Below are 24,732 nucleotides of genomic sequence, written 5' to 3' on the forward strand. Positions count from 1 at the left end.
TATTCATGCAACCATTATTTTATGTTCTGCAGTGCAGTTCAGAATGTGCTATTTCTTGCTCTTTGAAGTACTGGGTTCCTTCTTTTTTATACTATGTTTGAAAGTGAACAACCTGAATCAAGAAAAAAGGTGGATGATTTGAGTATGATCTTATTTTGGGTGGAATATCTTGTCATGTTGCAGCCACCATTCCTAATTAACCCTTCTGAGTTAGATATTCTCTATATTGTAGATGTTCTTTGTTATTTTTTCTTAAGGTTTTAAATATTTTTCACTTGTTCATCACGGGGATCCTGTTGGATTTGAGAGGTGATAAACAAAGCTAAACAAATCAGCAAGTAAAAATGTAGCACATGGAAGTCTTTTGCTGAACTCAGTACTAATGGAGATGCCCAGTTTATCAATATTGGGTAGTGGCAAAGGCTTTATTTTGGGGTTTTCTTCAATTTGTTCCAGGCTAATCAAATTCCTTGGACAAATAGTGTATTTGTAGGGCTATCATTTTTTTGAGAAGAAGTGGGGGGGGGGGAGGGTGCCATGTTGTCTTCTTATGGAAAATAACCACCATAGCATAGATGCAAAGACTCCTACTTTGCTCTCTAATGAATGTGATTCAGAATACATCTTTTAAGTTAGAAATACTTAAAAATTTGATTTACTCTTGTTCATTACTCTGTATAAAACGTTGTTTCATCGAACTCTATGAACGTTTCAAAGGTATTTGGAACTATGTGGAGTTTAATTAACCTCTGGTTTGACTTAATGGCTACTAGGCTGGAAATTGGGTGGTAAGCAAGTTCCCTTAGGGTACCAAATGCATGTCACTGATTTTTATTAGCATAATTGAACAACTATATTTGCATAAATTCAGCATTCTTTGCAAAACAAGTTGGTTGTTGTAGTCTATTCAAAAAGAGCATACAATTGCCCTTCCTGCTCTGTGAAGTGGGTTTGTTTTATTTGCTAACATTAATGATGTATTTTAGAAATTAAGGTTGTAGCTTGTTTTTGTTTTTCCAGCCATTTGGTTAATGGCTGTGTGTTAAATGAGTTATTGGCCTGGAATTAAATGGATTTCTAATGCTAGTGTAAAGGATGGTGTCAATAACATCAGCTTCCTTGAACTTGCTTGAAAGGAATTTGGGTGTCAGAGTCACAGGCTGTAAATAGTACTGATCATGTCTCATTAAGCACTAAGTAAGCCCTACCCAGAAAGACTCCATCATGATGAGCATGTTTCTTGATGAGCTTATGTTCAAGAGTACCCCTGAGGGTGAAGTCTGTTCGGAATGCATTGAAGCCAGGTCACTTAAAAAAGTGCACCTGGTGGTATCCTTTCCTTCTGATTAATATATTTTAACAGTTCAACAACTCTGAATTAGATTAGGCTATACAAGAGTGACTTTTCCAAGGTCAACCATAGGGCTTCATAGTTGAATGGGAGATTTGAAGTTGCTATTTTTCTGCAGGTTTCATTACAAAATTGACTGCACTACTGAAGATATATAGACAATAGAGTGGACTGAAATAGGAGTTTGATCATGTAATGTTTATTAATGAAATAACTTCTTTCTCTTTCCTTTAAAATGTGTGTTCTGGTCCAGATTTAGTCATATATGCTACTATGCTTCCTTGAATCAATGTTTATACAGTATAACCTTGACTTAAGAGCATGCCAATTTAAGAGAGTTTTGAGTTAGAGCTGTCATTTGGCCAGGGCTTCAGTGTTTTGAGTCAAGAGCAAGCACCAGAGGAAGCACTAACTTGAGAGTGCAGGGCTTTAGGGCTTCAAGGGAGCAGCCGCCTTGCCTCATACTCTTATCCACTTTAAGAGATTGCTGTCCTCTTTGCTCTTGTCCACATTGAGGAACTTTGGGTTAGTTGATTTTGTGTGGCTTTTATTTCTGGTATGTTTGACTTCATGAAGAGAGAGGCCTCTTCTACACTGCCATATAAAATCCAGATCATCTGCTTTGAACTGGATTAGATGGCAGTATGAACTCAGTACAAAGCAGATAATCTGGATTATATGGCAGTATAGAAGTATTATGGCAGTATAGAAGGAGATGGAGAGAGAGCAAGAGAGGGAGGGAGGCCAGAATGAGTACAGGATGAAGAAAATGGTGCTTCTGCCTCTTCACTTTCTGCTTTGTGCTTCCTTGCCACAGCTGTGTGCTTCTACTATTTTTAAAGTTGATCTTTTTTATGGTTCCATGTGAATATGCAGGTTTTGCATTGCTGTTACACTGGCCAACACACATTTTGTTGCCTCAAAACCTTAATGAGGGTTCAGGGAGCCAGAATGGATTAATAGCATTTTAATGGGAAAATTAGCTTTGAGATAAGAGTGATTTTTAGTTAAGAGTTCAGTCATAGAACAAATTAAACTTTTAACTCAATGTATCACTCTACATATGATCTCTTGTCTTCCGCTATTTACCAACTCAAAAGTGAAAAAATGCTAAATGTTTTCTGCTGAAAGATATATCTTGTATGTCTTGATGCAAATGCATAGAACAACCCAGCACCTGCATTTTATTTTGTAAAAGTGAGTTATTTAACCTTCTTGCTGTTTGTACTGTCGAAATGAATAATACAAATCTGTACTTATTTGCATATGATGTTACAATACAGATAACAGTATTAGCTGCAGTGTGTTATTTATTTATTTGTTGCCAGCAGGGTACATGGCACGTCACAAAGTGAAACGAAAGAAAGAAAAATCAGCCAATCCTGCCAAGGGAATACAGTGTAATACACACACCCACATGCATGGAAAGGAAGGGATAATGGAAACATGAATCCAATGCAATACAGTAGTACAATAGATTATTCAAACAGAAATACCTCCCCCCCAAATGCAATATAGTAAAAGTAAATTGACAAATGCAAATATTAGATAAAATGACAAAAGCATGGGAAAACAGGTTTCTATTTGAGATAGCTTAAATCTCTTTAAGTAGAGGGGAATTTATCCCAGATGGAATTATGTGTCTTTCAAAGCTTGTAGATTTCTTTAGGTACCTTCCTACTTTACTTATTTATTTATGCAATCCTAAGATTATGTTGGAAGAAGAAACTAAACACAACTAGGGCAGTGCTGTAGTATACAACCAGTTCAAATAATATTTCTGATGACCTCAGTAGTTCAGATCTGCCATTGCAGAACAAATATTATTTCTCAGTAGCTGGGAATAAATTGCGTGCCATTAAGAAATGTTATGGTTGAATTATATAATCTTTGTTGTTAGCACTCATGGATTTTAAATCTCTAGACAGTGGGAATGAATTTAAGCCAAACATTGTTGTGGGTGCATTATGTAACCCTGTTTTGTTTTTTTGAACAAGAGCAGTACAGAATTGTAAGGTCCTGTGTCTTGAAGGAACCTCATAATCTTAAACTGCTGATTTACAGTGCAGTGTTAATTTAGCATGTGGGCCAAGCACTGGCTGAACACACATTAAGCTGCTGAGCCTGTCCTGTACCGAAACCTTGGTCCTTCTAGAATACGTATGGTTCTATCAGATGGACTGGGACACAAAATTTTATTTTGGAACTGGTCCCATTGAATTCCGTGCGTTGGAAATAGTTTAGGTCAATTTTAACCTTGGTTTAACTGTGCTATCACGGGTGGTGTATTTTAGACTGAGTGAGGTTTGGATGTGATATAGCTCAGCTTTGCCCCCTTTCCATCACCTTTTAGGTCCTCAGGCAACTGATACCAGGCCAAGTGCTGGCTGATTTCTCAGCTAGTTTATTCTGAGATCAGTCAGCAGAAGAGGCTGTGTCGGTGTAAAGAAAGTTCATCTCATGGAAGACCAGTTCAGCTGGTACAAGTCTCTAGTGTCTCATTCTAACCATTCCAGCTAACCTATCTTTGAGTCATGATTGCATTGATAATGTGTTTTATTAGCTTCATTTTTTTAAAAAAATTATAATCCTGCTACTGCTGAAATGATAGCTAACCAGAATACCATTCTCAGTGTTGTAGCTGGAACAAGTTTGCAAAAGTGTGTTCCAATAGAAAAAAACAACATTTCTGTGAGTTTGAAATTCATAATTAGTAGGAAGAGAAACTTCCTTAAATTTGAAAATTCTGCATAAAACCTGCAAGTTCAGAAACAGGGCTTAGGAGGCATTCAGTGACATATATTGGGTGTTCCTTGAAAAACAATAATAATTAAGAACCATTTTGTATGTATAATCATTTTTAACATTCCCTTTGATTATATTTGTTGCCAATGGTTCTTTTTGAAGAAATTACTGGAACTCTGGAAAAAGAAAAGTCTGAGTCCTTCGTATCTAAAAGTCTAGAGAATTTAATCAAAAAAATCACTCCCTCCCAAACTGAATCAACTTATTCACAGGTTATTGTGAGTACTGTACTTTAACTCACAAAAGGTAACCATCCCCTTCTCTGAATAGAGTGGTGAAAGGCCCATCTTGGGAAGGACCTAAAAGAGGTACTGAGCCCTCTACTCCCTCCACTGTCCACCAAACCCTTCCAGTATTTTCTGTTGGTCATGGGAGAACTGTGTGCCAAGTTTGGTTCAATTCCATCGTTGGTGGGTTAAGAATGCTGTTTGATATTAGGTGAACTACAAATCCCAGCAACTACAACTCTCAAATAACAAAATCAATTTTTATGAGTGAAGGACATACATTGGGTTGTTAGGTGTCTTGTGTCCAAATTTGGTGTCAATTCGTCCAGTGGTTTTTGAGTTCTGTTAATACCACAAACGAACATTACATTTTTATTTATATAGATTTCTCGGGGACTGGCTATATATGGTAGTTATAAATAAGTGTGATAATTTGTTCAGATTTCTGTTGAGTGGTTGAGAATCTTTTTCTCAATACGGGTTACTTCTTGAGTAACTTTATCTGAAATGAAGCTCAAATGAAGCTGGTACCATTAGAATCACAGTGCGCACACTACTTTTCTGCATGTAAAATCCTTTGCAGAATAGGTCAGAATTCAACCTGCCATTTTGAGGCGAAAGTAGGAATCAGGGACTGGTCTGCTAGTGATACAGAGTAATATAGCTTGGTTTTTACAGGAAAGTGTGTGCTCTCAATGACAATTCTGGGCCTCTGGTTGGGTGACTTTTGGAAATGTGCTGTAGTAGGATTAGTGTCTCAGCAACACCAGCACATTAATCCTTCCAAAGTCTCTCATCAGATTCCACAGGAAATTAATTTTGTGATGAATAGAACTCTCACTGTTTAACGAAATAATCAGCTCCTGTTTTGCAACACTTTATGACTTTCCCCAATTGCCTGCCACGACTTAAGTTTTTAATTCATAGTGGATTTTTGTTGAACTCAATGCTCTTTCACTTGCTCTAGAATTCCTGCAGTTGAAATAATAAGGCTTGAAATCTGTATGAATGAATTATCATACATGATATGACAGTAACTTCATAATCAAATAGCCTATTTGGGAGTTACCCAAAAGGACTGGTAAATCATTTACTGGCATATCAAAATAAAATACTAAGTTTAACCTTAATTAAAATATTTTGCCAACTTAAATCACAAGACAATAAAGTGATATTCGTCACATAGATGTAAAAATGTTTAAAGGTCCATTGGTTAACAGCACTCTTAAATAATGTAGCAGGCATCACAGGGCAAGAGGTTCCACACATTGTTCTGAAAGCAGTCATCTGCTCCAAGTCATCTCTTTTCTGGTCAGTGGTTTTGCTTGGAATGAGCTGGAGATTAGATAATTGTTGCTGACTTGTGACATGTAGTATGTGCCCTGGTATTTGCATATGTTGTATCCTGTTGCAGATAGGTTCATCTTATATTTCTGTTCAGTGACAAAGGGGCTTTTGATTTCTGACTGCTTTCCTGGTAATTGTTCTGTGTTGGTTATTGTTTGCACTATTTCAGATAATTAGGTTTTGAGCATTGAAATATTAAAACATCAAATATCAGGAACTCATACACCCCTTTAGTTTTTCATCAAGGTAAACAGTTTGATTAAACAATTATTTTCTAAACAAAGTAATTTTTTATGACTGTAAATGTTTTGAACGTATTTGGATGCTGACATTTAGTTTGCAAAAATATTAAACATTTTTAAAATTCCATTAAATGAAAACAATTTAACAGATCATTATCAAGATAATATGCAAGTGAAAGTGCAGATGCAAGGCAAACACAACTCTTAGAAGCAGTGAAATAAAATCACTCAATTTAAAATTGGCAGACTCATAACGTGAATTTAAAAGCCTCTGTTAAAATCAAACGATAGCATCTCAAAGAGACTCCCTTATATAGCACTGCATGTTCACCATCCATAGACCCTTTCCTTTTTCCTTTGGAAACTGTAAAAATTATTCTGACAGGCAAACTGTGTTTTCCTTTGAGTCGGCTGCTGTTTTTTATTGAAAAAGTAGGATGCAAGGAAGCATAATAAATATATTTAAGTGGAGTGTTTCATCACCTTTCAACAGTTTTAAGTGTGAACTACTCGGAAGTACAAGTCGAGTATCCCTTATCCAAAATGCCTGGGACTAGAAACGCTTTGGATTTTTTTTTGGTGGGGGGTATTTGGAATATCTTTATTTAATATGTGTACGTAGTGAGATATCTTTGAGGTGAGACCTAGTCTAAACATGATATTCATTTATTCTTCATATACACCTTGTAGATATGACTTGAAGGTCATTTTATATAATATTATACATAAGTGTGTGCATGAAACACTGTTTCTGTACGTTGAACCATTTAAAAGCACCAACTTGTCACCATCTCAGTCACCCATGTGAACAATTTCGGCTATTGGGATATTTTGGATTTTGGATAAAAGAATCGCAACCTGTATATGGTAGGTTATTATAAAGCAGTGGTTCTCAACCTATGGGTCCCCAGGTGTTTTGGCCAACAATTCCCAGAAATCCCATCTAGTTTACCAGCTGTTAGGATTTCAGGGAGTTGAAGGCCAACAAATCTGGGGACCCACAGTTTGAAAAGCACTGCTCTAAAGGTAGAACAACTAGCAGCACTATACTAAATTACTTTTACTTCAGAATAATACTTCAGAATTTTACTTCAGTTTCCCCATCGGTAGCAATTGCATTGCATTCACGTGAAGATAATTTTGGTGATTTTGTTGTTCATGTCTTTAGTGAATATATTGCATTTGATTTGTTAAATGTCACAATTAAGCATATCTCTTCCTTTCCATATTTCCTCATTGACCAGTTAATCTTTAAAATGCCAGGGAACCATACGGTATTCCATAATAAATACATAGACTCCAAAATAAACATCACTTCTCCGGTATTAGCTTAAATGGGTGCAATATGTATTTGCTTTTGTTTAATTCTATAGCAAGGGATGAGAAATAACAGGAAAAAGAACTCTGTGTCCACTTTATCGGTCATACGATTTTCCTTTTTCAATTATGCCATGGAATTTTTAATAAAGGAATATTTTTGAGAATTATTTCTTTATAATCTTACTCTAATCTTCACTTCGATGAACACATGATAAAGAAGGAGAACTTGCCAATAACGTATTGTTTGTTAATTCTTGATAATCCAAAACATGTCAAATAGTATTTCCAATTTTGCCTTGTAGTTCACAACTGGACACTCGAGGAGACTCTTCAGTGGCTGATAGAATTTGTTGAACTTCCACAGTATGAGAAAAACTTCAGGGAAAATAATGTCAAAGGAACGACATTGCCAAGGTAACTTTTTCAACTCAGATAAGTTCTGTACATGTTGTACCATTCAATGCCATGTCTGAAACACTGCTTTCACAGTGAAATAGAATGTGAACTTTGTATATATCACATTTTTTTCTCCTTAGAAAACTTGTAGTGTTTTCCTTATAGTCTTTATAGTGCATATTCAGGTGAATATATTAAACTAGCATCAAAATAACAAAGTTTTCTTGTGTTAAATTGCTGTCTTCAGAAGTTTTCTTGATAGTGCATTATTGGTAGTAATGCAATTAATTAATTTTAATAATAGTTTTGCAGGTTTATATTTTAAAACAATTGATATAACATTTGGGGTTGAATGGAATCCTTGTTTTAAACGTAAGTGCTTGGATTGTACTTGGTAGAACCTTGATATCCATGGGAACATATGAACGCAATTGAAATTAAGGACTTCTGGCTCATGGGTACTAGTGTCTCACTGAGGGACCTAGAAAATGCCTAGAGATGACATATTTTATCAGATGTGGATAAATGAAACTGGACACTGGTTCTGTGGATACAGGGGTGGTCATACTATACTAAATTTGGGGAAAATTCTAAAGTTCTATAGCTGGAGAAACAGTAAAATAAAAAATGGTCAGTTTGTGTTATTTTTATCATAACAAAACAAAATTAATTTTAAAATAACAAATGTTTACATTAGATTGGTATATTGTATCTTCTAACCCCCATTTCCAAGGGTACATTTTATCCATGCCACTGATATTTGGAAAACATAGAAACTGTTCCAGTGTCTGATTCTGAGATTATTGCACACACTGAGATCTGCATGTTTTGTATCTTTAATCTTTTTTACAATCTTTTTTGTGTTGTATGCAGGATAGCAGTCAATGAACCTGCATTTATGATCTCTCAATTGAAAATCATTGATCGAAGCCACAGGCAGAAACTTCAGCTAAAGGCCTTGGATGTTGTTTTATTTGGCCCTATTACACGTTAGTACAGTTTTAATTTACTTCAACTTTAGAACATAGCCTTTCTACTGCTGCCAGAAGGCACTGTTCTACTGAGGTGTGATCATCTTTTAGTTAGATCATCTAATTCCATTAAGAGAATATCATTCAGAAATGTATACCATTACGATATCGCTTAGTCTTTTTCCTTATTACTGGTGATCTCTCCTATACATTTTCTGTCTGTCTCTGTTTTTTTCTCTCTCTAAAGCAGTAGGTCAAACCTGAAATTGACATCAGATATCCCATTTCCTTCTGGGACTAGAACAGAGGGCATCAAATTGCTGGCTATAACAGTGATAACACTCCCCATATAGCCTTTATCTACATTCCTGTGTAGGGTGCATGCTCAAAGTTTCTTCTGAAACACTAATTTAGTTACCAAAATTTTAACAATACCTCACAACCTCTGAGGATGCCTGCCATAGATGTGGGTGAAATGTCAGGAGAGAATGCTTCTGGAACATGACCATACAGCCCAGAAAATTCACAGCAACCCAATAGTTCACTTTACTTAATTCTTTCTTTTCAAGCCAAAGGAAACAGAAGGATAATTGTAAAAGTTTAAACTTTCGCTGCACCAAATATTGTTCACAAACTCTTTCTTAGCACTGTATGCATCTGTTGCTGCCTTCTGCTTCTAAGCATCATTTTTACTTTTTCTAGTGAACATAATGATGTCATTGGGGTAAAATCTTGCTGCATTCGTATGTGGAGATGAGCAACTATTCATCAATGAAATCACCAATAGTTTCTTCTGAATTGTTATGAAATATGTACACATGAATGATTAGGAAGTACTTACTGCACAATAGCAGTAGCTTCTTACCTTTGTTATGCATTGGTGCTGCTTGATAGTTTTGACTTACCAAATTATTGACTGAGGGTGGTGTATGAATCTGTTTTGGAATGCCCCATTCTTGTTTTGCTTAATCCTGTTTTGAATCTTTGTTATACTTTGAAATCCTAGAATAGAATTCTTATTGTCATCCAAGTCAGGAATTCTTTAAAGTCACGTTTGTCACAATCCTGTATTGAGACAAATTATTTCTTAAGTAATTAGATTTGTTGAGATGAATTACTTCAAGGTAGCCAGGTATAGAGGATTTATGAAAATTGGTTTTTGAATTTTTAAAAGGAATAAAACAGATTATGGTAATCATGAGATGTTTTCGTGTATTAGAAGTTTGGTAGATTTATTTGTAGGGCTTCCCAATTAGTTACTGTTTGAACAGAAAACCAGAACAAACTTCTACAAACTTCTTTTGATATTCTTTTCCATTTCAAAATTGGATTTCCATGCAGCATAGTTGATTAACCTGCTGAGATGTGATTCCCACCTCCTGTTTCAGAAAAGTTGTCCCTGTCTGAAAAGAGAAAATAACCACCCTCCCTCCCTAGCTGTGCGCCTCTGTTTTGGATGAGCCAGGATCAGATAAACCGTTTCTATGTATCAACTTAAATATTTAACCTATATGATGATTGATGGAGACAAGCCAGCTTTGTAAATGATGATTTGGAGTTGGATTATTTCTGCACACTGAAATCAATTAAAATGGAAACAAAACTTTCCCACCTCACCACCCAAGGTTAAGGTTCACATTGGCTCATTTTCATCATGATAAGCCTTGGTTTAGTGCTGCATACAAATCAGTCGAGCATGTGTACTGTCTAACTCTGTGTAACTGTGTTTTCCAGGACCGCCTCACAACTGGATGAAGGATTTCATACTCACTGTTTCTATTGTGATTGGAGTTGGAGGCTGCTGGTTTGCATATACTCAGAACAAGACTTCAAAAGAGCATATCACCAAAATGATGAAAGATTTGGAAAGTCTTCAGACAGCAGAACAGAGCCTTTGTGAATTACAAGAGAGGTATATGAAAAGATATAAGGATTCATAGATCTTTAGTGCATTCAAGTGTCCTTATGAGGATCTAGCTTGGCAGATTAGCATTTATACCGATATTTCAGAGTACTGAGAAATAGTAGCTCATTCCTGCCATCTAGTGAAATAATGGTTGAAGTGATATATGTAATAAAACCAGGGTGGGGAACACATGGGGAAAGGACCACATATGGTTCTAATACTGGCGTGGGCAAACTTTGGCCCTCAAGGTGTTTGGAATTTCAAATCCCACAATTCCTAACAGCCGGTAAGCTGGTTGGAATTTCTGGTAGTTGAAGTCCAAAACACCTTGAGGGTTCTGATAGCCTTCACTAATGTGAATGTCCCTAGTATGGCAAATTAACCTATGAATAAAACTCAGCTGCCTTGTCAAAAGATTAGGAATGTTTTAATCCTCCCAGCATATTTGATACAGAGAGGTGCTGGTTGATGATACCACCCGCTAGTTTAAATGATTGCCAAAGTAATTGAACTGTGACTTGAATTCAATGAATGTCCATTAACCTGTGGAGGGAAATTTCTGCTTTGAAGGCTTGAAAAGGCTCAGGAAGAGAATAGGACTGTCGCTGTAGAAAAGCAAAATCTGGAGCGGAAGATGATGGATGAAATCAGCGATGCAAAACGGGAAGCATGTCGTCTGCGAGAGTTGAGAGAAGGAGCTGAATGTGAACTCAGCAGACTTAAGTATGCAGAAGAGGAATTGGTGCAGGTATTTGTCAATGTTTGTATGCATTCTAGTTTTAAGTTTCTCTTTACATTATAGTGTCACCATGCTTGCAGTAGTGGTCATTTTTAAACACTAAACTTAATGTATTAATAAAACTTATAGTTCCAATTACTTTGAAACTGTAGATATGGCAGAGACAAAGATCTCCCTACTATAGGTGTGGGGACTGGGGGTAGAAGTAAGTATGAAACTTCATAATGGTGGAATTATGCTCTAGTTTATTATCAAGGCATGAGCAAAGTTTAGAGCTCAGTTAGAAGTGAGATGTTTAACGTTAGTGACTGAAGATCAGAAAATGTAGTACTGGTAAGCAACATTTTGAGCTGGTGGCATGTTCATGATGCTCCTGCCCTTTCTCCCACCAGTCTGTTAACAGAGGTAGATGTTTACAACGAATCAAGAAATGGCTAAAGTGAAGAGGGGTAAAGAAAAGTAAATACTCAGTCTAGGAACTTCAGGAGGGCTCGGTGGCTTTGACATATATAACTCTGGCCAACATACATTTTGGTGCCCCAAATGTTATACCTATTTTTGATCTGCTGGTTCTAAAAATGGCACAAGTTTCTCCCTATCTGCTCTAGTTTTTGAGATATATAGCATATGCCATATACCAGTTGCCATCTGCTTGCCCATAGAAAATCATGATCAGCATATCAAAGAAACTAGGGCTGATGAGTCTATCCAGTGCAATTTTCTGAATTAGCGCCCTTAAAAAAAAAAAAACCCTAGGAACAGGCCTAAAAAGCAAGACACCAATATTTTTTGTTGGCCTGTGTAATAATTCTTAGAGTGTGGCTTTAGACAGTTTTCCAAAATGTTTGACTGACTCATCTGAGACCAGCACACCTGATATCTCCCTGTATATGAAGCAGTCAAAATATTCTTGTACGGTTTTTAATGTTAATTAGGCCTCTAGGCATCCTTAGTTTTAACATATGATTTTGAATAACAGTTCTCTTCAGTACTTTCCTTGTCATAAGGCATTATTGCTAATACTTGACACTTGTCAGTAAGCTATGAAGCTTCTGATTTCTGCCTACGATAGCCTTCTACAACTAGTTTTGGGCTTCCTACAGTATAGCCAGTAATAAGGAAATCCAAAGCATCTGCAGGAGACCATATTGTGGAAGGCTTATCCTAAGGGATCTAACAAAGGAAAAGAAAATGGAGCATAATACTTATTCAAATGTACCACTGTTGAGGAAGCATTTCATTCTGTGTATGTGTGAATGAATGGATCTTGAAAGTATTGTTGCCTTAGTTTCTATATGCTGGGTGGAGAACATGTTCCCATTTATCTTGGACTGCTATTTCTATCATCTTTCATGACCGGTTATGATTAGCAGGGATAATAACAACAACAACTTGGAAAGTGTCTTACGTGTGATCCAATACAACAGCCAGCATAGTGGTCTTGTTTGCTGTGTACTAATCTTGTAGTGTTTCCAATATTATTTATTTGTTTCGTTTGTTTGTTTATTTGTTTATATCCCGCCACCATCTCCCAAAAGGGACTTGGGGCGGCTTCTAAGTACAGCATAACAAAAACTGTACATGTGTATAAAACAATATCACTTAAACATAATAAAAACAACCACTATCAATACATATACAAATAAAATAACACAATTTTAAAGATGCAGAATCTGTAGTTAAAATCTGTAGTTAGCTTCCACTAATTCACAACTAAAGTGCCATTCAAGTCACATTCCTCACCCCTGTTATATATACTAATAGCTTAAATGTATATATTATAATAACTAAGAATTTTAAAAGTCTCCAATCTGATTAATTGGAGACACCATTTTCAAATCTGTTTCAATCAGTGACATCGCCTACTATTATCATGTACTGTATATTCTGTACTGATATTCTGTCACCTATTGGTTGTCTTAAATACAAAAATTTTAAAGCCTCAGTGCTTTTTGTGTGTCTCTCATGATTCCTAGGTCCGCATGGCCTTAAAAAAGGCTGAGAAGGAATTTGAATTGAGAAGCAATTGGTCTGTTCCTGATGCCTTGCAAAAATGGCTGCAGCTGACTCACGAAGTTGAAGTTCAGTACTATAACATCAAGAGACAAAATGCAGAAATGCAGTTAGCAATTGCCAAGGAAGAGGTAATGGGCAATCTTGAGTTATATCTCCTTAAACATAATGCATGCTAACAGTGCTGTCTGTTTTTGAGAAATGTTGTATAATAAAGGCCTTCCGCGAAAGACAATTTATAAATCAGATAAATGATAAAGGCATGAATTAAAATGAATAAATTTTAATATCCCTGGTTGCTTGACCTTGGGAGACAATGTTTCTTTAGCTATGCTAATAATTGAACAATAAAACTTTCTATGTGTAGCACAGCCTCTTAAAGATATTCCCCATCCTCTCTGTTTTTACCCATGGCATTCTTTGAATATTTGCCCTTGATTTTATTTGTTCCTATTTGTTCTTGATTTTAGGCAGAAAAGATCAAGAAGAAGAGAAATACTGTTTTCGGGACATTACATGTAGCACACAGCTCTTCTCTTGATGAAGTGGACCACAAGATTCTGGAAGCAAAGTAAGCAAATGACTGGAGTGGATGATTTGTGTTGTGGAAGATTTATGTTGCAAATAATTTTTTTACGGCCAAAGATTTAGCGTTTTAATATAGGCTCACATTTGAGATTAAATACCTGTCCGAACGTATCTCATCCCACAAACTATCATGAAGTTTAAGATCTTCAGGAGAGGTCCTGCTCTCAATCTCACCATTATCACAGTGGTCCCCCATCTGTGGAACTCTCTCTCCAGGGACATCAGGTTGGCCACCTCCCTCCTGTCCTTTACAAGACAAGTGAAGACTTTGCTCTGGGACCAGGCGTTTGATTGACCAGATAGTGGCAATTGGAAAAAAGTCTTAGGATATTTACAACATTGAATCTGTCTAGACTTGGATTCGGTTTTACCGGCATGTATAATCTACTGTCGAATGAATTGTATAATGTGTTTTAATTATTTTTATTGTTTTAATGGACTTTAATGCTTTAATTGTACTTCGAATTGTTTACTTGTTGACAGCATCATGTGAGGCTGCCCTGAGTCCTCCTTTGGTGGAGAAGGGCAGGTTAAAAGCCCATGAAATAAAATAAATAAATAAATATGTTAGGATTATATATGTTTTTGTTTATTCAAAAGTGGTTCTGGTGTTGTATAGCAGTTTGTAAATAAATGTTCCCAAGTATAATTTCCATAGGGCATAATGTTTTGTAAAATAAACCAAAACATTTTTTTTTATTCCTAGGAAAGCACTTTCCGAATTAACCACTTGTTTGAGAGAGAGACTTTACCGGTGGCAACAGATTGAGAAGATCTGTGGTTTCCAGATAGCACATAACTCTGGATTACCAAGTCTCACTTCATCACTTTACTCAGATCATAGTTGGGTGGTAATGCCACGTGTTTCCATTCCACCATATCCAATTGCAGGCGGGGTGGATGACCTTGATGAAGACACTCCTCCTATAATTTCCCAGTTTCATGGTATGTGGAGATGTATCTAGTAAGATGTTGTACAAGCTGAGACTCATAGATGTTTTGAAAATATTTGAGACTTCGACAAAGTAAAATAAAGCAGAGGGATTTATTAGGGGGTAGTAAAACAAAAGTACCAGAGGTATGAAACAATAGAGGTCAGAAGAGCAAATATTTATGTAATGGAAAGTGAAAATGCTTTGAATTTGATAGTCAATACTTATGGAAGTAAAAAAAGAATCTGGGAAAGAAAACCTTAAGCTTTTAAGATATGATTTTATTAGTTTCAGACATATTTATGCTTGTTTCTTGTATGATGCAGAAAGCCAGTGTTATGGGAAATTGTTTTTCTGCACCTGTGTGTGCAGGCATGTATACACACATACACACAGTGCACAAGAGAGAAAGAGACAGAGAGAGACAGAGACAGAGAGGGAGACTGTTTCTTGTAAAAGAGCAAGGCCTTAGGCAAAGGTGGCAGATTTTTGCACATGCAATTTATTATAAAAGTCCAGGTACTAAAAGAGCTCCCTCTGTCTCCCTCTCTCCCCCTCTCTTTCTCTCTCCCTCTCTCTCTTGCAGGCTGCCTCCAAGTGCTTTCTATGTGGGTGGGGCTTTTCCCTTCTTATTTTGTAGGAAGAAAAAGAAAGTGCTCTCAGTTTGGAAAGAAAATCCTCTTGTTTCTAATACGCCTGAAAGGAGAGTGCCTCACCCACAGGGACAGTGGCTCAGTGGCTACCTGTAAGACAGAGAGCTTTATTAGTGTTTTGTACAAAGGAGGGAGATGGCAATGCTGGTTCCCACTTTTTGCACCTTCCTGTTGGGAGGGCAGTCTTTCCACTGTGTGCCGAGGAGGTGGGTGGGAGTGGGGGGAGAGAGGAATTGCAGATGTTTCATGGCCAGTACTTAGCGTATTTCACCACATTTTTTTTTCAATTTTTTTGTAATTGGGGGGGGGGGGGTGTGACCATGATGTGAAGAAAAAACATACTACTTTCTGTCTTACCTCTGAGAGATGAGAAGGAGGGATAGCTCCAATTTGATTTTTTAAATAACTGCCTTTTTTCTGTGAGGGGAGGAGGGAAAGCTCACTTCGGTAAAGACAAACCGCCTTTCCTCCTAGAGGGGAGGAAGTGGGGTTAATGTGACGATTAAGGAAGGAAAGGCAAGAAATATTTGGCCCGGAAAAGAGGGGTGCGACAATTATGTGGTGATGACTATTACATGGTGAAATATGTTATCCCTCCTCTAAAATTATTCAACAAATGTCATCATTTTCACCACAATTCAAATATCCAGTAATTCTCTGTGCGCGCGCATGTGACCAGATATGTGATTTCCCCCTTCCTGTTTCTCTAGTATTTCTGATGTCCATAAATGATGTATAATTATGAAGGTGCCTGGGACCAACTACTAAAAAGTGCTGAAGCATGATTACTTATTACTTCCTGACTGTCATTTTTAATCACTATTCAGCCATGCTAGGATACAGCCTCTCCCTCACCCATCTATGACACTTTGGTTTGATTTGCATCCAATACTTTTTAAATTACTGAGGGATTGTGGCCATAGTAGAAATGATACTGATAGAATATATGATGCAAAACCACGTGCAAACCAATCTGTGCTTGAAAGATATCTAAATGGAGAATGCTTTATTTTCAGGATGGAGTGATCAACCATATTACTTATTATTATTTATTTTAAACATTTATATTCCACCCTTCTCATCCCAAAGGGGACCCAGGTTGGAGTGCAACATATGTGTGGCAAGCATTCCATGCCGGAACATAACTATAACTATACACAAACACTAAAATCAGTTACATCTACTTTAAAATTACTTGTTTAAAACCATCTCAAAACACCATTCTGGCTCCAATCAGCGGAGTGGGTTTCCTATTATTGTCTTATTACACCGCCCCAAAGGCTTGGTCCCACAGCCAGGTTTTTACCATCTATCTGAAGAACAGGAGGGGGCTGGCTGGAGGGAAGTTCCATAGCCAGCGGGCAATCACTGAAAAGGCCCTCTCTCTTGTCCCCACCAAATGCGCCTATGACAGCGGTGGGACTGAGAGCAGGGCCTCCCCAGAAGATCTTAGTAAAGTTTCCTCTCTTGAAACTCTTTTGATTTCCATATCTTTTACAGGCCTCCTTAGGCAGATTTTAGTAGCCTACAATTCTTACTATCAATCATTACAATAGTTATAATCATAAAACTTCTGGAGGACCACAAACTCCCTGCCTTAGATATTTTTCTAGGTAAATAATAATAATAATAATAATAATAATAATAATAATAATGACTTTTTATTCTGCCCTATCTCCCCTGAGTGATTCCAACAAACAAAAAGGCAAGCATTCAATGCCTCAATAACAGTAAATACAAATATAATAACCCAAAATAACCCGACATAAAGAGCAACTTAAGCATAACAACTATAATTTAAATAAAACATAATCAAGTGAAAATTATAACTAACATAGAACTTGAATCTCATATCATAACTTACTTAGAGCTCATTATGTACCGTCTTTCTGGTTCCAGTTTGTCACTTGTCCCTAGTTTATTCTATGTTAAAATATCCTTAGAATTATATGGAAATTTTTGCACATGCAATTTATTATTAACATAAATTCAGCGAAACATTATGAATTCCTGCTAAATATTTAAGTCAGGTGTTGCTGCCAACAACATAAGTTTGTGACTTCCTGTGTGACCTTCTCTACTAAGACCTTAGAATGGTAATTAAACCTTCTGTGAGATTCCAACAAGTAGAGGTCGTTTTCACACCTGCTTTGCCCTTGCCTTTCTCGCTTGCAGATGCATTTTAAGTATAGATGAATACGTACATAGAAAGGAAGAATATAGATTATTTAAAATTAAAACTGAATTCTGTCTATGGCTTTTTTTAACTCCTTATTCTTATATTATGCATTTCATGGAGTTTTCTTAGGCAAAGAATAACTGGTTTTGCAAGTTCTGTCCTTCAAAACAATAGCTTAAAGCACTCGGTAGTTGTTAGCAGTCTTCTATCCAAACACCAACCAGTTTCCAAGATCAGGCAGGAATTGGTGACTTCAGGGTATTTTGGCTTTGATAGATCTATACAGGTGTAATATTCAGAATAGGTTGCAAAGTGTTGTTTTTTTCTGTGTGAAGTAGAGTTAAAGATTGGTCGATAAAGTCATTTTATTCTGAATGACACCAATCTTTTCTGTTTTTCTCAGGGTCTGTTGTAAAAACGAGCACCTTAGCAAGGAGCAGCAGCATGTGTCGCTCCCGACGAAACATTGTGCCATCATCGCCACAGTCGCAACACTCAGCACAAATGCAACACACTCCGCATACGCAAGCTACTTTGCACTCTGCAGATCCGGACATCCTTTCAGTGTCCAGTTGCCCTGCTGCTTACCGCACAGAAGAGGAGGAGGAGGCTATTTACTTCACTGCTGACAAGCAATGGTATGAAACTTGGTCTGTTATTAATTTTTTATATTTTCATAACAGATTAAAATAAAAAACACAGACACTGAAACAAAAAACAAATAAAAGAATTAAACAAAAAATAATTGAATAATATTCCTATCCCCTTACTACCTATCTCTACCAACAAAAACCAACAACCAAAGTTGAGCCCCACCTTTAGAAAAAAACAAAATAGAAAATAAAAAGAACATTAAAAACACAATTGACTTTTCCCCTTCCCAAAGGCAACTAGCAAACTTGTTCTAATTAATTGCATCCTAGCTCCTGCTAATTGTAGCACAATATATATATATTAAATTAATACATAACCACAAGTAATAGTCATATGAACCATTTATCCATTTTAAGTAACATTCAAATTCTAGTAGATTCATCTTTAGTTCATTATCTCAGTATTATGCCAAAATTATTATTCTCTGTAATTTAAATGAATTTTGTTTTATATAGCCTGTTTACTGTATTTTCACTATTCGTGTATTTTAACTATTCATGTATTTCCCCCTTTCATTAGCATTATTTCACCAATCCACCCAATTTCTTAAAAAATGCAGTCTTTATTTTTATTTTTGATTCTGCGAAAATTCAGAATCCATTTTTCCCAGTCCCTGTTGTCACTTAAAATGGAATTGTCACTTAAAATGGAAATTCCTCTGATTCAGTCACATCTTCATATATAATCTGCAAAACACCTGACATTTTAAGATGTCTATGGGAACAATTTGATTGTTTTAATCTGCTATTATAGATGCCATTGTTATTTCTACTATCACCTTTGTCAGTCCACTGCAATGTGACTCCTATATTTTTCTTGGATTCTGTTAATATATTTATATTCTTATAGTATTGTTTAATTTTTACTTGCAGTCTGAAACAGTTGTTTTTTTTTAATTCCAGTAACAATTACAGAATAATAATGTTTTGAATGTTCTGAAGAGAGACTATTTCTCATTGCTGTAGAATTTATTTATTTGAAGCATTTATATTCTGCCTTTCTCATCCCGAAGGGGATTCAAAGAGGAGGACAACATGTATATGGCAAACATTCAATGCTGGAATAAAAAACCTATAAATATACACAAACGTTAAAATCAGTTGTATTCACTGTATGATGTTGATAGACCCAACTTAAGTGGATTGGTTGAATTGGTTATTGAATCACCTAAGATTTACAGAAGTGATTTGGATAGGTGTTCAAGAGATGATAATATTTTATCATTACTAGAGCCATAATGCCCAAGTCAAGAGAAGTCAGAGTCCCATTATATTTTTTGTTGCACTTATTATTATTATTATTATTATTATTATTAGTATTACTTTTCTCTGGATATCTTCAAAAAGAGATTAGGCAGTTACCTGCTGAGGATGTTGTAGCTGGAATTCCTGCATTGGGTTAAACTCAATGACCTATGAGATTTCTTCTAAATTTTATGTATTTATTTATTTACAGCGTTTATATTCCGCCTTTCTCACCCCGAAGGGGACTCAGGGCGGATCACAGAACACATACACGGCAAACATTCAATGCAATTAGACAGACAGGACAGACAGGCAGATAGAGGTATGTCGTGGCATTTTTCCAACTTCGGCATCCTGAAAGTTATGCTCGATTCTGGCCACAGAGGGGTGTTGTCACTCCATCCTCTATAACGACAAGCCTTTGATCACAAAATTCCTCCTGTTCTTTGATCCCTGGCTTTTTATGATGCCGTAAAATAGCTCCCCACTTAAGCAGCGCCTAATTTCACTACTTGCAGCTCACAACTGTTTTCGAACTGCTTAGGTAGACAGTAAGCTAGCTCAATCATCATGTCATTGGAAGTTTGGATATGAATTGAATCTTTGGGGGATTTAAAAAAAATCCTGAAAAGAAACCACACCTTACGTTTGTTCTTATCTTTGCTTTAGGGAAGTACAAGATACAGCCTCTGAATGTGATTCCTTCAATTCCTCTGTTGGAAGGAAACAATCTCCTCCTTCTAGCCTTGAAATATACCAACCCCTGACACCTCAAAAAATATCACGGGAGGAACTCTCTTTAGAGGAGTCATCTACCGGAGACTCATCCTCCCTAACAGCTGATATTTCCAGGGGTTCCCCTGACTGTGTTGCCATGACAGAAACTAAAAGTATGATCTTCAGTCCAGCAAGCAAGGTGTACAATGGCATTTTGGAGAAGTCCTGCAGCATGAATCAACTGTCTAGTGGGGCTCCAGTGCCCAAACCTCGCCACACCTCATGTTCCTCCACCAGCAGTGAAAGCAAAGCAAGTCATGAACCCTCTGCCGCCCCTCGGATAAGTAGCACCTCACAAGACCTCTGTCAAAATGGGGAACGGAACAAAAAATCCAACAAAATAAAAAGTCTCTTTAAGAAGAAATCAAAGTGAGACGACTGGAGAAAATGCTTAAGAGTGACATTGTTAGACTTTCTTGTTGTTTATTTTTTTTAACTTAAGAATGTAGTTATCAAGGTTTACCCAGCTTGGATGCCACAGCCGGAAAAACCTCCTAGTTTAACGTCTCTTCAGTTTCAAATGACTTCAGAGTCAACTTGTGCCAGCTGTCAGTGAGAAATTTTATATTTCAAGACAGTTGACATTCATTGGTCTATTTATTTCTGCTTCTTCTTTTTTAGTTTATATACAAAACTTTAAAAACAAACAAAAACCCCAACACTTTAACACAAGCTTTAATGGACTAGTAAGCCTGTGTGGGCTTGCCAAGGTTTTCTCTTGTTTACCAGAACATCTTCTTATCTTTCCACAGACGTTATGGCATTTGCTTAGTGGACAAAAGTAACTTTTAAATGAAGTATACTACTTAAATTGCACTACTGTTTTCCTGACTGGAAAGTATCTTTACAAACAGAACTGTTTAGATTTCTTAAACGATGGAAGAGATGAGTTGGTTCATTGTTGTTTTTTAGATTTTTTTTAAGAAGCTACCATTTCTAACAGTTAATTTCTGGAACTGGAACCCCATTTCTTCTACAGAATGCTTACTTAAATGCATTTATTATTAACCTAATGGATTGGGTCCTGTTGTAAAGATCATGATTATCCAGGCAGGGCTTTCACTGTGATTTTACTGCATTGCACAGGTTGTATGGTAAGAAAAAAGACTTACCCAGAGAAGAGGCTTCCAATTCCATGTGCAAGTGAGAAGAGTCAAGACTTGATTTTGAAGGACCTTTTAAGTCATTCACAACCTTAAAACTGGGATAGGGACATCTGTGGGCACTTGTTTACATACTTTGACAGACAACGGATGTTTGATTTGTGAATATTTGTTACTGTGGCAAAAATAATAAATTGAAAATATTGTGCACTGACTTGTTATGATTTTGGCCACTCCCTTGTCCAAATCAACCCCTGGATTCTTGTCTTCTGAATACAATATTTCTCTTACATAACATTGTATATGTTCTCACCTTCTCCTTCTTGGCATATTAAGCTTTCTTATACTTAGGTGGGTAGGGAACCTTGTAGCATTTCATAAGTTGTTGGACCCAAAAGTCTCATCACGCCCATCCAGCATAGCCTTCATAATCAGAAGTGCCAACATTAAAAAAAAAACCCAAACAAAAACAAATTCAAGCCAAATACCAAGCATACTTACTATGCTGTGGGCTTCAATGATTGATTGTAATGCTAAATGATAGTTTGGGTGGGGCAAAAAAAAAGTATGCTTACACATTCTTGCCTTTACTCTTCTTCTCTGCCATTCCCTTGATTGCTATTCTTCTCATGGTTCACTCTTCCGATCAAACTAGTTTACTTCTTCCCCCGTTCAAATCAAACTAAAATTGGAAGATGGTTTACAATCCTGATTTTGAGATCAAAGCTCATTTGCAATAGCATCAACCCATGGCTTAGTATTAACTGTGAATCCACTTACCTAATTCAATGAGTTTTGCATCCAGGTGGTGAAGAAAAACTGTAGTCTTGCACAGTCACCTTAGTACTAATTTAAAATTTTAGATCCACATGTCAAATGAAAGCCCCACCATATCATTTTATGTGGCCCTCCATGTAGCTGCTGGACTACAACTCCTGTATTCCTCATCATTAGACATCATAACTAGAGCTGATAGGAGTTGTGATACAGTAGCATCTGGAAGGCTCCAGTTCTATTTAGTCGGGATAGGGGAGTATGGATTTAAATACAAGGCTTGTGGATATGATGTCTGATGTTAAAATGTCCTTTAATCTTTCTCTAGCCTCAGGACCACAAGTGCCGTTGAGTTGCCATTCCCATTCCTATTACCCCCAGTCCGCATGGCAGATAATCAGAAGTGATGGGAGTTCATCTGTGGCCCATATCAGATAAAACCTGAAGAGCTCTAACAACTATGTGAAAAAGTTATAGTTGGCCCTCTCTTTCCATGGATTCTCTGTACATGGATTCAGTTGCCCATTTAAGGCAACCACAAGGCTGTTGTGGCCCTCGAAGAAAACAAAATTGACACCCCTTTTCTAGAACATTGACTTTACTTACCCATGTTAAACTTGTATGTGCAAGACATCATGAGTAGTACTTGAATGTGTGAGTGAACTCCATAAAAAAGCCCTATTTGCAAAGACTGAAACTTTAGGAAAATACTCTGGTATTGTCACTGATAGCCCATTCAACATACAAACCATGTGATATTACAATCAACTGATGAGCCTACAGGCATGATGCATCTATATGTATCTCCGATACTCTGCTTGTAGTTTTAAAATTATTCTAAGGCAAATGTTAACACTTCCCAGTGATGTAAAAATGTACTGAGACTGCTATAAGTTGAGGTAAGATTGAGAGTCAAGCTTCCACATGAAAAGAATTTTATTTTTGGCAAGGTTTTATCATTACTTTTTAAATTGCCACTTGGTAACAAAAGAAGCTTTCTTAGCAAAAACAGTGCTTGGTTGTTCAAAACCATCACCATTTTGTGTTGCTCAAATAACAGTGCCTCTTAATCAGTTCAGAAGTGTTTAAATCTGATTTGAAATTTTGTGGAGGCTGCTGTTACAGAATTACTCTTTGCTTTGAAAACAAAAATAAAATTGCGGAAGAAGAAAGCGAAGAGTTGAGCCAATGTGGTGGTGTGGTTTGAAACTCAGCTCAATCATGGAAGCTCACTGGGTGTCCTTGGCCAAGTCACACACACAGCCTCAAAGGTGAGAAACTTCCTCTGAATAGATCTTGTCAAAGACCCCAAATGGGACCACCTTCAGTTGACTTGAAGGCATATAACAAGAACATTGAAAGGTTGCTGACCCTCAGAGATCATTGTCTCAATATCTCATAAACTCATAAGACTATAAAAAATTAGTCTTCCTTCCAACCTTCATATAATTGTATATCAGAATGATCGCCAGAGCACTTCTGTCTTCCTGGTAGACAACCTTTTTACTTTGATTTAACAAATCAACACTTTTGCTAACAGGATCTTCCCTTGTTCTTCCCATTGCTACCACTGCATGAGACTGTGTTACAATTTGGAGAGTCTTCCCTTCTATCTTTAAACCTACTACAGCTGGACCTTGTGCCTTCTCCCTGTCCTGTTCTCCCCCCCCCTTGCCCCCCTGCCTCTTGCATAGATTTTCTTGTTAAAGCAGTCAAAAAGAAAATAGATAAGATGGGGGATCAGTATCTTCCAGTTTGCATGTCAGGTTTACCAGTTCACGGGACTTCTGCCACTACATTATATGTATATTAGGCACTGTTCCATTACTTAGGAGAAGGACTCTAGGCGGCATTAGAGAGAGAGAAGGATCCATTTTTGGGAGGGAGTTGAAGGAGGAAAACAATTTCCCCCATTTTTGCTGGTTATGCCCTCTTCCCCCTTCCCATATCATAAACGGGGGGTTGTTTCCAGGATGAGGACATGGGTAGGGGGAATAACAGGAAAACAGGGAAATGGTTTAACACAAATGCTGTAAATAAATAAAACACATTCAACCCACCCTCCACCCCTTAAAATCGACTGTCCTCTCTCTAGTACCCCCTAGTGGCCTCCACCCAGATAATGCAACAGTAGCATATATGGAAATAGAATTAACAAGATTTTGGGGCGGGGCGGGGCGGGGGGGGGGGGCAACAACAAATCCAGGTGGATGCCAGTATGGTTTCCAAGTCAAGAGAAGCTATAAAATGCAAGAGATATCCTGGCTTGTTTATTATGCTACACTGCAATTATTCCATCCAAGAAAAAAAGTCCTAAGAGTTGATACTTTGAAGTCATAGTCTCATGTGGAAGTTATCTTGTACTTTAGCTCATCCTGATGGTGGCAATTACAATACTGATACCATCTCTCCCAAGACAGGACTTGGACAGGCCCAACATGAGATTGGGTTTCAATCTGGAATTTTCTTTATCCGACGAAGATGGCGTATATAAGTATTCTTCTTATTGTT

The 24,732-nt window shown here is 37.0% G+C and overlaps 1 protein-coding gene across 3 annotated transcripts in view; it reads left to right on the forward strand.

Moving 5' to 3' along the window:
* The window catches only part of STIM2 (stromal interaction molecule 2), a 74,407-nt gene extending 52,750 nt beyond the window's left edge, over positions 1-21,657 (forward strand). For 2 of the 3 annotated variants that reach the window (XM_060777856.2, XM_067468999.1), the window contains exons 4-13: positions 7,595-7,706; positions 8,562-8,677; positions 10,394-10,571; positions 11,136-11,313; positions 13,281-13,448; positions 13,788-13,888; positions 14,612-14,850; positions 15,424-15,582; positions 18,073-18,307; positions 20,237-21,657. In XM_060777856.2, coding sequence (XP_060633839.2) covers positions 7,595-7,706; positions 8,562-8,677; positions 10,394-10,571; positions 11,136-11,313; positions 13,281-13,448; positions 13,788-13,888; positions 14,612-14,850; positions 15,424-15,582; positions 18,073-18,307; positions 20,237-20,717 — 1,967 coding nt within the window. In that variant the 3' untranslated portion in view covers positions 20,718-21,657. The remainder of the gene's footprint in view (positions 1-7,594; positions 7,707-8,561; positions 8,678-10,393; positions 10,572-11,135; positions 11,314-13,280; positions 13,449-13,787; positions 13,889-14,611; positions 14,851-15,423; positions 15,583-18,072; positions 18,308-20,236) is intronic. The other variant, XM_060777857.2, reaches the window with a different exon arrangement.
* Positions 21,658-24,732: the final 3,075 nt, after the last annotated feature.

The sequence above is a fragment of the Anolis sagrei genome, chromosome 5, assembly GCF_037176765.1.
Source record: "Anolis sagrei isolate rAnoSag1 chromosome 5, rAnoSag1.mat, whole genome shotgun sequence".
Taxonomy (NCBI): Eukaryota; Metazoa; Chordata; class Lepidosauria; order Squamata; family Dactyloidae; genus Anolis; species Anolis sagrei.